Source organism: Gavialis gangeticus, unplaced genomic scaffold (genome assembly GCF_001723915.1).
Source record: "Gavialis gangeticus isolate Ggan-Ray unplaced genomic scaffold, GavGan_comp1, whole genome shotgun sequence".
NCBI classification, from domain to species: Eukaryota; Metazoa; Chordata; order Crocodylia; family Gavialidae; genus Gavialis; species Gavialis gangeticus.
This window is the reverse complement of record NW_017728997.1, coordinates 23,097,155-23,110,541: the sequence shown is the minus strand read 5'-3', so window position 1 is coordinate 23,110,541 and position 13,387 is coordinate 23,097,155. Positions and strand designations below refer to the sequence as shown.

At 52.8% G+C, this 13,387-nt stretch overlaps 1 protein-coding gene across 1 annotated transcript in view; it reads right to left on the bottom strand.

The window, feature by feature from the left end:
- The window catches only part of MCM2 (minichromosome maintenance complex component 2), a 20,067-nt gene extending 19,159 nt beyond the window's left edge, over positions 1 to 908 (bottom strand). The window contains exons 1-2 of the mRNA XM_019504938.1: positions 810 to 908; positions 134 to 321 (exon numbers count right to left, since the gene is read on the bottom strand). Of these exons, the coding sequence (XP_019360483.1) occupies positions 134 to 321; positions 810 to 815 (194 nt within the window). The 5' untranslated portion in view covers positions 816 to 908. The remainder of the gene's footprint in view (positions 1 to 133; positions 322 to 809) is intronic.
- Between the last annotated feature and the right edge of the window lie 12,479 nt (positions 909 to 13,387).

Genomic DNA, 13,387 nt, shown 5'->3' with positions numbered 1-13,387 from the left:
CCCGGGGGGGGGGGGGGGGGGAGCCGACTCTATGTCTTAGAGATAGGAGACAGAAGCAATAACCTGCCCTGCCAAGGCCCTGCTCACACCCAGCAGCCATCATCGAGAGGGGCTGCCCCTGGGCTTTCCCTACCTTTCCATCCCGTCCCCAATGAGCTCTTCCCCTTCGTCCTCCTCTTCGGGGCCCCCCTCGGTGCCCAGGAGCCCTTCAGACTCATCCTCGAAGGGCGGCAGGTCCCGGCCGGGGCTGGACGTGAAGGCATCTCCGCGGCGCGAGCTGCGGGCCGGGCTGGTGGCCACGTTCTGCGACTCGGACGAATCCTGCAGGGGACAGAGTCGGGTCAGAGGCCTGCGGAGGACCGGCCCGGCACTCCCAGCAGCCCCCCAGGGACAGGAGCAGGGAGGGGGCAGCAGCACATTCACCCCTGCGGGCAGACCAGTGTGTGGGTGTGCACACGCGTGTGCTCACGTGTCACCCGCCCCAGAGAGCCAGGGCACCCAGCTGGGGGGGGCATCCCTATTTCCCCATGGACCCCCCCATGCAAAGCCCTAGAGAGGCAAACTCCAAGCCCCTTATGGGCCGTCTCTGCCCCACGCAGGGCCCGGGCGGCTGCGGGGGGGGAGGGGGCATGCCCCACTGCTGCCCTCTGGGCACCGGGACCCCGATCCGGATCACACCGCAAGGCCCAGAGCACAGAAGCCCCGTCCCGAGCCCCCGAGCCCGATCCCAATCCACTCCCAGTACCAGTCCCACTTTAAACCCCCAACCCCAGGGCAGGGCAGGGCAGGCCCCGGCCGCCGCCGCTCACCGCCATCCCCGCCGCTGCCCGGCACCTCCTTGCCTAGCCGGATTCCGCGGGAAACGAGCACCACGTGGACAGCAAAAGCGCGCGAAACCTCATGCATAATTAACGAACCCCGATGCATATGCATGAGCACCGCCCCCCTCTCGCGCCTGCGCGGGGAGCTCCGCTGAGCACGGCCCTGCCCTTATCCCGGGGTGGGGCCGCGCTCGCTCTGTGCTCCCAGCTGCTCGCAGCTTTGGAGCCCCCCCGCTCCCGTGCTGGGGACAGTGACAGCAGCAGCAGGGGAAGAGTATGTGCGACTCGGTTTCTTTTGTGTTTTGGGGATGATTAAAAAAGTCCCCAGAGGCCCCTGGGCTGGAAACAGTCTGAAATGGGGGGAGGTGCAGCTGCACCAGTGCACCCGCTCTGGATCTGATTGTACCTTATTGCTCATGCCCCGTTTATCCCTCCTGCCGCCCACCCTGTTCCCTCAGGGCTTCGCATCCTATGTGGCCTGGTTGCCCTGGGGCACCTTCTGCTCAGGAATTGCAGCCACCAGCTGACAGATCCCCTGGGATTGCTTCTCTCTGTGCCCACACGCTGCAGGGCTCAGCCCCGCGCACCCCCTGTCCGACCCTGCCAAGGGCCTTCTCATCGGAGCAGATGCATCCCAGACCGTTGCACCTCCGTGGCGTGGAGATCCTGGCACAGGTCTGTGTGAAGATGCTTTTTCCCTGGATCAAGTTGGTTCGGCTTCCCTCTGTTGGGTATGGGCTTTAGTTCACTGACTGGAGCCACACAGCGGAACAAAACCCCGGATGAGATGAAGAAAGGTGGGAATCGCATTTGGGTGGGTACGAGTCTGCGCGTAGCAGGGAGTACTCGTTCGTGGCTCTCTGGGGCAGCCCTGCCCTTCGGCCATGTCTGTCAGGAGACAGGAGCCTCCATAGCCGTTCAGCACGGGAATGTAGTTCAGGGCAGAAAGTAGAGTCCTTCATCCAGTAGAGATTTGCAGAAGGTGTTTAGGGAGATGGGACATCACTTATCTCTACATTGATTAGAGAGGCTAGGCCAGGGATGGGCAAAATACGGCCCATGGGCCAGATTTGGCCCACAGAGGGACTTTGTCCAGAGCACGGTGGGTCCCTCAGTCCTGCCTGGCCCAGGTGCCATCAGTCTGTGGCGTCCTCTGGGCATGCAGTAGGACTGGGGCGGCTCCAGCCTTTCTAGGCAGCCCAGGCAGCGGTGGCTCCTTCTGGCTGCTGCCACCACTGGCCCCAGCCCCATGGTACTAGTGGGGACCCGCACGCACAGCCTCAGCCCCGACCCTGGCCCACCCTGCACCTGCTCTGGACTCACCTGCCTGCACTGTGCAGTGGCAGTAGCAGCAGCGGTGGCAGCTGGGCACAAGCTGCTGCTTGGTGCAGCGGAAAAGTGGCTACCTCTCCTTCGCCGTTGCTGGACCCTTCTTGCTGCAGCCACCCAGAGCCTGCGCTTGGGCTGCCCTGTGGCTCCGCACTGCCAAGGGAGACATGAGATGGGTTTACAAAATGCTGAATGGTGAAGAGAAAGTGAATGGGGATGTATTGTTTACTCTCTCTCTCTCTCTCTCAATATAAGAACTAGTGTCATAATATAAAACTAATTGGTAGTAAATTTAATGCTAACACAAGGAAGTTGTTTTTCACCCCACATGTAATTTAAGTTTGGACCTCATTGCCACCAGATGCTGTGGAAGTTGACAGTTTAGTGGGCTGTATTTTGCCCACAGGCTGGATTCAGCCCAACAGGCCACTCTATCTGGCTTGCAGGGCCCCTCCAAAAAACAATTATTACAGGCCCACAGCTGCCCCTCTGAAAGCCAGAGGGAGATGCAAGCTTTCAGAAGTGGGTTCTGTGCCTCTACCTCCTGGGAATCCCAGCACTCCAGCTGGGAGCCCCATATGGAGGCACTGAGCTTGATGACATGTGACTGGGCAGCAGTTGAATAGGAAGGGGAGCTTCTGCCTTTTGGGGGGGGTGGGGTATGGGTCCCCCCCACATGCCTTCCCCCTTCCCCATCATGGTGCACAGCTTCCGCTGATGGTGACAACAGCGGGCAGCAGGCCCTCCAGGCACTCATGGCCCACAGTAGGCAGAGCCCCTGGTCCACTGGCAGGGGCCTTCTAGCCAGACCAGGCTGCCTCTGTGCCAGCACATGGGGCTCCCAGCACTTCAGGTGGGAACCATGCACCATTGGATGGTCTTGGCCAGTTTCATGCCTCCACCTGGGGCTTCCAGGACTCCGGTAGGGAGCTGCATGTGGAAGCACAGAGCCTGCCCAGCCCAATGGCAAGGGACTCCCCCACAAACTCCCCACAGCTCTTAGTCCTCGGGCCATCGGCTGGGTGGGCTCTGTGCTTCCATGTGTAGCTCCCAGCTCTCCCCCCAGGAGCAGTGTGCCATCGGGCCAGCCAGGCTGGGTCTGTGCCAGCACCTGTGGCTCCTGGCACTGAAGTTGGAAGCATGCACAGCTGGGCCACGCTGTCAACAGGTAGGAGTCGTCTGGTGGCTGGTGTGAGCTGGGTTTGGTGAGCTCAGTCCAACATCTAGGAGACTAGTGACCATCTCTGGAAAAATCCCACCATGACTTCAGGAACTGGTAGTCAGTCCCAGCAGAAGGCAAGGACTGAAGGTGATGTAGAGGAGGCTGAAGATGAAGTTAGGTTGCCTGGTCCTGAAGATAGGAAGCTTCCAGATCACCCCTCTAAACCCTACCTCCCCCCATACCCACTCCCCCAACCACACCCCTCCCACACAGAGTATACAAGAGTAAGACTGTATTTGGAGCTATTATGCAGTCACCTCTCTATACACTATGCAAACACCCATTCATGAGAAGAAAAATCTTTTTTGAAATAAAATTAAAATATGTTATATTTAAGGTTTCCATATTTCCAGTTTCAAAAAAGAGGACACCTGTCGGGGAGTGGGGGCAGGTAATATGATTGTTCAGGGCAGGCAGTGTTATGCCCGTGCCCTGCTCCACCCCTCACTCCCAAGCCACGCACCCCCTAGCCCTGCCAGTGCCCCTCACTCCTGACCTGCAGCCCTATGGCTCCCCAGCTCCGCAGCATCTGCCAGCTGTCCGACCCCTGCAGGCACAGGCACCAGTCCCAGTGCTCCCAGCCTGGCCATACAGCTCCCTGCTGTCCCCAAAGGACCCCCTTCCCCTACTGGAGAGGCAGGGATTCTCCCTGCCCTGCCATGGCCCCAGTGCCCAGACACTGTGCTTCCCCCAGTGCCAGCAGGCACCCCCCTCACACACCCATCCCCTCCACACACCCCTGCCACACGCGCGTGCGCGCGCGCGCGCGCACACACACACACACACACACACACACACAGAGCCTCCCAGACAGTCCCCAAGCCCTGGCCCTCCAACCCCTGCCCCCACAGACTTACCTGCATGCAGCTGCCAGGGCTGGTCCTACCACCACATGATGCCTCTGCCTTCAATTTCTCTCCCCCTGCTCCTCCCAGCCCCAAGCAGCTCTTTGCTAAGGCAAGATGGGAAGTGCCAGGAAAAACACTGATGCTAAGTAGAGTAAAATCTCAGACATTTTTTTGGTGTTTTAAAAAACCATCCAGACAGAGATGGGAGGATCCAAAAGGAGGACATGTCCAGGAAACCCAGATGTATGGTAACCCTGTTATAGTAGATGTTTGATTTTTAGTATATGATTTTTTTCTGGTTCTAATATGGTACCCCCACCTCCCAAAAGGAGTATTTCTGGGGGCAAGGAGTGGGACTTTCAATGACAAAAATCAGGGGTTAGGAGTGGGACTTCCAATCCCAAGATGGCAATTAGGTGGCAGGGCACCTATCAAGGGGAGGGGCTACTCTTGCACCCTAAATGGGTCACCAAAAGTCACTATGCAGCTCTCCAGCTGAAATAATTGCCCACCCCTGGTCTAGCCAGATTCAAAAAGGGATTGGACACATTCTTGAAGGAAAGGGGCAGCAGTAGGTATTGAGCATGAGACCTGGGGGTACAGCCTCTGGATCAGAACGTCCTGGACCTTAAACGCTGGAGGCTGCAAGTAAGAGAGGAACAGTGGAAGAAAACCTTGGTCATCTCCAGTTCACTCTCCCCTTCAGCATCTGTTCTCTGCCCCTGTGTGACGCAGGCCTATTTGTTGCCTAAGGAACACAGGCCAATGCCCACTAGGAAACACTATAAACCCCCCCTTAAAAAGCAAGGCCACTAAGTAGACAACTGATTTCTGGGGCCAACTAAAGAAATAACAGGGATGGGAGAGAGGTCAGAGGTTTAAAATGAGTGCACCAAGGGGGAATGCTGAGCAGAGCACACCAGCCAGTGCCCACTGGGCTTCAAACAAGTCCAGGGAGCCAGTGAACACTCCCAGTGGTACTCTGCCCAGAGATGGGATTAGACCAGGTACAGGAAAGTGGCCCCATGATCCCTGGGGGTCCTTCCTACCAGCCCCTTCTTCCTGGTGAGATATGTTGTTAACTTAGCCAGGGCCAGGAAGAGCTTGACTAGGAGGTCCCAGGACTTGGTGGGGAGTGCATAAATAAACAGGTGTGGGGAGACATGCAGCCAGAGCCTCAGCAGGAGGTTCTGGAGGAGGCAATGAAGGGGCTTCAGCCCAGTGCACTCCAGGTAGGGGTGTGCCAGGGTCTTGCTCTGCTCACAGAAGGGGCAGGTGTCAGGGGCATCTGTGAACCGCACCAGATAGACACTCGTTGAGTTGGCTTCATGGAGGAGCTGCCAGCTGACGTCCCCACTGGCTCACAGGATCAAAGTGGAGTACAGACTTGTCCACTGGGGACCCTTGTCCTCTCCAAGCAGGTCCTGCCACTTGGGACATGGGAGACTGGGCAAAATGGACCTATGGTCTGACCCAGTAAACGGCAGCTCTTATGTTCTTAGAGTGGCCAAGACACAGGTGGTAAATATTGCCATTAGCTCTTGCATGACACCTGGTGTTATACGTCTCTGAAGCACGTCCCAGTCAGGGGCACAGCACCTTGCCAATGTGCAGCTTTAAACCCAGAACTGGGAACAGAAGTGACTGAAGAGGCAGCCAACAATTATACAACTGAAGGGAAGTTTGCTAGAGACCCAGTTCCATGATAAGGGATTTCTGGCAATTACATGGGAAGGAAACAGGGAGTTTCTATAGGAGTGAGACAAATCTGGACCCAAAACATGGGCATTGCAGACACCTATGCACATGCCGGAAGTTTGCTCTGATGTGTGCTACTTAGCATGTGTCAGAGCAGACTCAGTTAATGGAGTCCACTGGAGCATGCTAATTAGCATGCTTCAGCAGCCTCCACATCAAATGTGTTCAGCGTCCCCATGTTTCAAATTATGGTGGGGGCACTTTAACTAAAGCTTGTTGAATTAACTTTAGTTAAAGCGCCCCCACTGCCATTCTGAAGTATGGGGATGCTGACTACATAGAATCATAGAAAATTAGGGTTGGAAGGGACCTCAGGAGGTCATCTACTTCAACCCCTTGCTCAAAGCAGGACCATCAACTAGATCATCCCAGGCAAAGCTTTGTGTAGCCAGGTCTGAAAAACCTCCAAGGATGGGGATTCCACAACCTCTCTGTTCCAGTGTTTTACTACCCTCCTAGTGAGAAAATTCTTACTAATATCTAACCTAAACTTCCCTTGCTGCAACTTGAGACCATTGCTGCTTGTTCTGTCATCTGCCACCACTGAGAACGGTCCAGCTCCATCCTCTTTTGAACCCCGCCCCCCTTCAGGTAGTTGAAGGCTGCTATCAAATCCCCTCTCAGTCTTCTCTTCTCTAGACTAAATAAGCCCAGTTCCCTCAGCCTCTCCTCAGAAGTCACGTACCCCAGCCCCCAAACCATTTTTGTTGCCCTCCACTGGACTCTCCAATTTGTCCACATCCTTTCTGTAGTGGGGGGCCCAAAACTGGACACAGTACTCCAGATGTGGCCTCACCAGTGCTGAATAGAGGGGAATAATCACTTCCCCTTGACCTGCTGGCAATACCCCTACCAATGCAGCCCAGGATGCCGTTAGCCTTCTTGGCAACAAAGGCACACTGCTGGCTCGTATTCAGCTTATTGTCCACTGTAACCCCCAGATCCTTTTCTACAGAGCTGCTGTCCAGCCAGTAAGCCCCCAGCTTGTACCGGTGCATGGGATTGTTCTGTCCCAAGTTCAGGACTTTGCACTTGTCCTTGCTGAACCTCATGAGATTCCTTTTGGCCCAATCCTCCAATTTGTCCAAGTCACTCTGAATCCTGGCCCTACCGCTCCCCCCAGCTTTGCGTTATCTGCAAACTTGCTGAGGCTGCACTGTGTGCCATCTTCCAGGTCATTGATGACGATACTGAACAAAACTGTCCCCAGAACCAACCCCTGGGGACATGTGATGCTTCAGGTGCTTTAACTAGAGCCACTCTCAGAGCTGCTCTAATTAAAGTGCCCCCCACCCCTGAGCAGGTGTAAAGACAGGCTGCCTGATGAACAAAATGTGGTACTGTGCCGGTCTTACCAGGAGGTGGCTCCATATCTCCAAGCACTGGTGGGTTGGAAGGTCTCTGTGAGAGTGTGTAGGTGGCATTTCCCAAGGAGACACACATCCATATACACTTGGTGCTAAACCTAAGCCCCCTGGGCTTGACTTTCAGAAATGACCCAAGAAAGCCCCATGGAGCTGTTGGTGTTCAGCACCTAGAGGAAATCAAGCCTTTACGTGGCTCTGGTTGGGCAGCCAGTTTTGAAGTAGCTGGAGAGTGATTGGTTGCTCTAGCCCTAAGTGAGACTAGGAGTTAGGTATCTCTCATCATCCTGGGCAACTGGTCAGAATCCAGCTGAGATCTGCTGTCACCAGCTAGGAGTTGTCTGGTGACTGGTGTGAGCTGGGTTTGGTGAGCTCAGTTCAACACCTAGCAGACTAGCGAGCATCTCTGGAAAAATCCCACCATGACTTCAGGAACTGGTAGTCAGTCCCAGCAGAGGGCAAGGACTAAAGGAGCTGTAGAGGAGGCTGAAGATGAAGTTAGGTTACCTGGGCCTGAAGATAGGAAGCTTCCAGATCACCAAGTCACCAATGCTAACATGTGCTTTGACAGGGCGATGAAGTAAGATTTCCTCAAGCTAAAGGCAAGTGAGCTGGAACAGCTGTAAGTGCTGTAGTAACAGGGCCCCACCTGAGTTATACCATGGCTGCTAAATCTCCCATCCTTTTTCCTTCCCGCTTCTGCTTGCAGAGGCTCATACAGAAAGGACAGGCAGGCTGAGCCCCACCACTGTCAAGCACTGATTTGGGGCTGTAACCGGATGGCAGCTGATCATGGTATCTCCCCTGTCAGATAATCATCTGACTTCATGCCTCGGGGGTTAGAGTACTGCTCTTGTAAACCACTGATTGTGAATTTAACTCTCACAGGAGGGCACGAGAGATGCTGCAGATGGAGAAGGGTATGAAAAGAGCAAGAAGACGGAGTAGCATAATGTAGTGCGTTGGGGCTTGCACGGGACAGGAAGTATGAGTAACTGCTGCCTCTGCCCTGGGGCAAGAAGCATCCTCCACTTACCCTGCATTCTTTTTCCACTGTTCCCATATTTCAAGAGAGCTGCAGAAACACAGAAGCTGAAGCTCCTTCTTGCCTGCTTCCTGTTGTGCCATGTAATCAACTGTTTGAGATGCATTTCCCTTTGTTGATGGTGCCTGCAGTGCTGAACTGTGGCCTCACAGGGTGAATTACAGGGAAGGGGCTGGTGGACTCCAAGGAGGGAGCTTCTCTTCCAACACAGCTGTGTGGGGGGCAACGTCATCCGCTGGTTAGAACCCAGGAGCAAGGAGACCTGGTTTCTCTTTCCGACTCTGCTGCTGACATGTCCTTGATGGAAACTGAACTGATATATGGCAGACTTAAATTGCTGCAAGCGTTTCCACATGGAGGCATTTTTGGGCAAACTACTTCACTTCTCTCAGTAGGCTTCCTATCTACAAAATAGTTTTGAGGTGCATGCACAGGGAGATCCTGCACAGAACAAAGCACAGGGAGGCACCTCTAGATGTCCATCCATTGAAATGAATGCCTTTACACCAGCACGAAACGTGTGTTAACCTAGAGGCTTGGGAATGAATGGGGTTGTGCTCGGCAGTGTTGTTGAATCTAGGTTCTTTTTATGAAGGTTGCCAGAGTGAGGCAGTGAGTCTTGATGTTAAGCTATGAAGAAGTTTGTGAAGCTGAAGTTAGCTTTGGTTGAGCTGATGCTCATTGCTTCCCAGTAATGCAGCTGAATCAGGCCAGTGTGGGATATAGTGGTGTGTGGCTGGATCAGGCTGGTGCGTGGATTGATGCTGCACCCCAGATCCAGCCTGCACCCCAGAAAGGTTGAGCACCACTGCTCTGAGGCATTTACATTGCCCCTTAGCTGCAATTTGGCTAAGTGATGCCTAGCTAGTTCTGTTGCTGTTAATCTTTCCTTAGGAGTCACTCCCTCCAGCTTATGAATAATTTTTGTTTCTCTTCCTTGCACATTGATTTGATTGAAGGATCAGGCCATAGAGCAGGACTGTTGTTTCTTTGCTTTGTGATGATTCATCTGCAAGGAATCCCTTTGGCTTTCCTCATTCCCATAATGCTTGGTGAGCTTACATCTAAATGGAGGCCCATCATTATCTGTGTGCCTGCTGCAGCATCTCTGTTTTTTTCTATTGGGATGATACTAGGCTACAGTATTAAGTTATGCAGGTTTATCTGGATAATGAAAACATTCACAGAGAAACAGGTTACAGAAATGTGTGACCCCACGTGTTTCAGGGCATAAACCAACCACTAACTAACTGGCTATGGTCAGGAAATTGGTCAGGAATCTTCCCGTTTGCCTCACCTCTTACACATTGGTCTGGAATGCATTTCTTGCACCTTTCTTGTACTTGTCACTGTCAAAGATCAGGAGACCAAACATGTGTGACCTTCAGTGGCAGATTCCAGCAGCTGAAACATAGGAATGCAACTAAGGATGTGTTCCAGTGCTCTGTCACCTGTCTGCTGGGCAATGAGGAATTTCCTTTCCTTTCCCTGCACCTCTGTTTTCCCATCTGTAAAATGCCAATAAAAATCCTTCCCACTTCTGTAAAAGGCTTTTCATTATATGGATAAAAAGCACCATGTAAGCATTATTATTATAATTCCCCATGTCCATGTTTAAGCTCCAGGAAGCAAAATGGCAAGCCTGAGGTTGTTGGTGCCTGATGGTATTGGAGAGAGAAACAGTTAACACAGGATCACTCCTTTTAGGACCACATTTCCATTAGCTTCCAACATAGGTGTGGAGGTAAGGAAAGCTCAGTACTTACTGAACTTCCTTCCAGACAGAGGAGGTAAGGAGACTTATGCTGAGGGGAGCAATATTGGCTATTAAGGCTGCCTGCAGTACCATCTTCACTCATTCAAGGAGATAAATGACTGTGCTGTAAATGGGAAGACATAATTAGCCACGTTAGTCTGAAGTCAGGCAGACGGCAGGATAGATTTGTACCTTACAGACTAACTAAACCAGGGATGCATAGCATAAGCGTTCATAAGCAGCAGGCTTACTTCATCAGGTTATTTCATCAGCTACTTCATTAGCATCTGATGAAGTAAGCCTGCTGCTTACGAAAGCTTATGTTATGCGGCACTGATTTAGTCTGTAAGGTACACACCTACTCTGCCCTTCTGTGCTGTAAATGGATTATAGTTCTTCTGCCATGCTCATCACTACGGTACCTGAGTGCTTTCCAGCAGTGTATTCAGTGGCCTGTCTAACATCTTTCACACAGCGTTTGTTTTCTCATCCACTCCCAAGGAGAAGCCTGTGCAATGTAAAATACTGTGCAAGCAATATTCGTGTTTTTCCCTGAAGAGAAACCAAGTGAAGAGCTGTAATCTGTGGTGAAATGCCTCTGCTGGTGCAACTGGAAAGAAGCCTGCCATCTCTGCCCTGTGTGCTTTACAATGAGGTGTGTAAGACTGTTCCTTAAATGCAGGTGACATGCAAAACACTGGTTGATCTTTCTCTACTTCACACTCCACAGAGCCCAGCTTTCACCAAGGAATTGCATGAGTGTAAGCCTGGTGAAATGTGATCCTCATGAAGCGATTAAGTGTGAAGCATTGGCCAAATCAGGTGTTTCTAGGCCAGCTGCTCCCTTCCTACTTGAGTGCCAGTATCTAAGGCAAGTATATTATGCCTGCTTCAAAGAGGAGGATGTTCTAGAGGTGTGGGGTGCTGAGTCCACTGTACTCTGAGTCTTTGTTCACTGTGAGGGCTCAATACACTTTTCAGTGGGGCCACGGAGAGATTCATCAATTGTAAGGGGCTGGAAGGGACCTCAGAAGACCATCAGGTCCAGTTCCCTGCACCGAGCAGGAAAGATGACTGCAGGTCAGGTGACCCCAGCAAGGTGACTGTCTAGTCTCGTCTCAAAGATTTCCAGGGTAGGTGATTGCATCTCTGGAGGGAGCTTTTTCTACAGTCTGGACACCCTAACTGTGAAGTAGTTTTTACTAAGGTTGAGCCTGAAACGGTCTTCCAGGAGTTTTGAATCCAGATACCAAGACAGTAAACCGGTGCTTCTCAACCTGGGTACTGCGGTACCCCAGGGTGCCTTGAGATCCTTTGTGGAGTACTGCCCAGTGTTAGCACAGTGAGGTGTGCAAACATGCTTCACAAGCTAAACCCCAGAGATTTCAAACAGGAATCCCATGCAGACCTGTTGGGGTCTTTCTGAGTTTTCATCAGTAGATTTGCTCCTGTATTTTTCTCTAGTGAAAACTAAGAAATGACCCTTTTTGAGGGGTGCCTTGAGTCAAAAAAAAAAAAAAGTTGAGAACCGCTGCCATAAACCCTGGAATATGTGCATTTCCACCACCTAGCACTGTTTTTGGGCTTGTGTCATCATGATCTAGGATGTGGGGTATATCTTGGCTCCACTTGTTAGTGTTGAGGAGTCCTGAACAGCCCTCACCTCTTTTTTTGCTGTGCTGGGTGTGTTGCTACATTCCGCCTCCCAGATACTCTGATCCCAGAGTGTCAGGGAGGGAGGTTCAGGGTTCAGTCTGAATCACAAGGCTCAGCCTGTGAGAGAAGTGGGTTGTGAGGGACACTTGCAAGGGAGTGGAGAAGCAGAGGCCAGTGATCACACCCAGTGCTAATAAGGTGACACTAGGAAAGGACAAGGGTCATGGACCATGACTCCATTTCCCTGCTGAATTGGCCAAGAGATCCTTATCTCAGAGGAATGGGTGAGGATATTGAACCTGAACTGCATAAAATTCCCGAACGGTATAAAACTCCTCCACACCAAAGTGGAGGGGTATGAGCCTGGAGCTTGCCTCCAATACTGAGGATATCTTCTGAGGACTCAGAGACCTTGGTAGGGAGTACGTTTGTGCATGCATCTGAACCCCAAGCCTCTGGGCTTGGGCCTGCAAGTGGGATGCCTGCTAAAGGATTTGGGAACATCTGAAGTTCTAGATGGGGGTGGAGGATGTTTGCCAGTAGTAAGGCCACTTATGGTTCTGGACTGACTCTCAGATTTGGAATTTGATTGGGCTGATTTGGCTTGGAATATGGGGAAAAAAATCTCTGCTGTAGGTAGGATGCCTGCCAATGGTTTTGGGAGTATCTGAATTCCCGGGGTGGGAGCCTGCGATGGAGGATGCTTGCCAGTTGTAGCACCATTCATGGTGTTTAGGATGATTGAGTTCTGCCTGCTCAATTGATACAGTTTTTGGAAGGGTTGAGTGCTGATCAGTCGATACGATTTGGAACTGATTTGACCTGGAACACAAAATATATGAATTAAAAAACCCCCCAAAACTCTGCTGTATGGAGCTGCTTTGGTCATATTGCCTGGTGGATAACGTGCCTATAAACCGGCCTCTGGTCTGGAGGAACTTGCTTTGGCTTCCCTTGTACTTCTAATCAAATAAAAGCCCCCAGAGGCAGCCTGGGTGTAACATTATCTGCCCTAACACATAGGAAGGCACAGGGTCACCACCAAAAAAAAGCATGCACAACTCATGGACGTGTGGCCTAGGAATGGGGGGAGAGACATGCATTGAATATGGCCTACAGGGGATGAGCCTGGTCTTGCCGCTGCTCCCTGGCTGTGGCTGGGACGCGCCAGTGCTTTGGGGCAGGAGATGACTCCTTGCCCTGACACATCCCCCTGCAAACACTCGCAGTCCCTGGAGAAGCGCGGCCCCTTTAAGCCTCTGACATTCCACAGCTTCAAGTCCCGCCTCCCGGTGGCTCCCATTGGCTCTCGCGACTGTTTCAGCACTCCCTTCCCGTCCCCCCCACCTTCTTTGGGTTAGAGCCTCCTGACTGGAGGAGCGGGCTCGCACCTAGGGAGCCTCTGTGAAAAGTCAATCTGGGCGTAGCCGAAAAAGGCCCTCCCCCGCCTCCCCTCAGAGGGGAGAGGAGCCTGGGGGCGCTGCCGGGTCACGCGCCGTCTTCTTGTAGCGTGCGGGCGCCAGGCTCGCCCGGAGAAGGTGGCGCGGGGCAGTAGTTGCGGCTCCCTGGCCGGAAGGCTCTTGAGTGA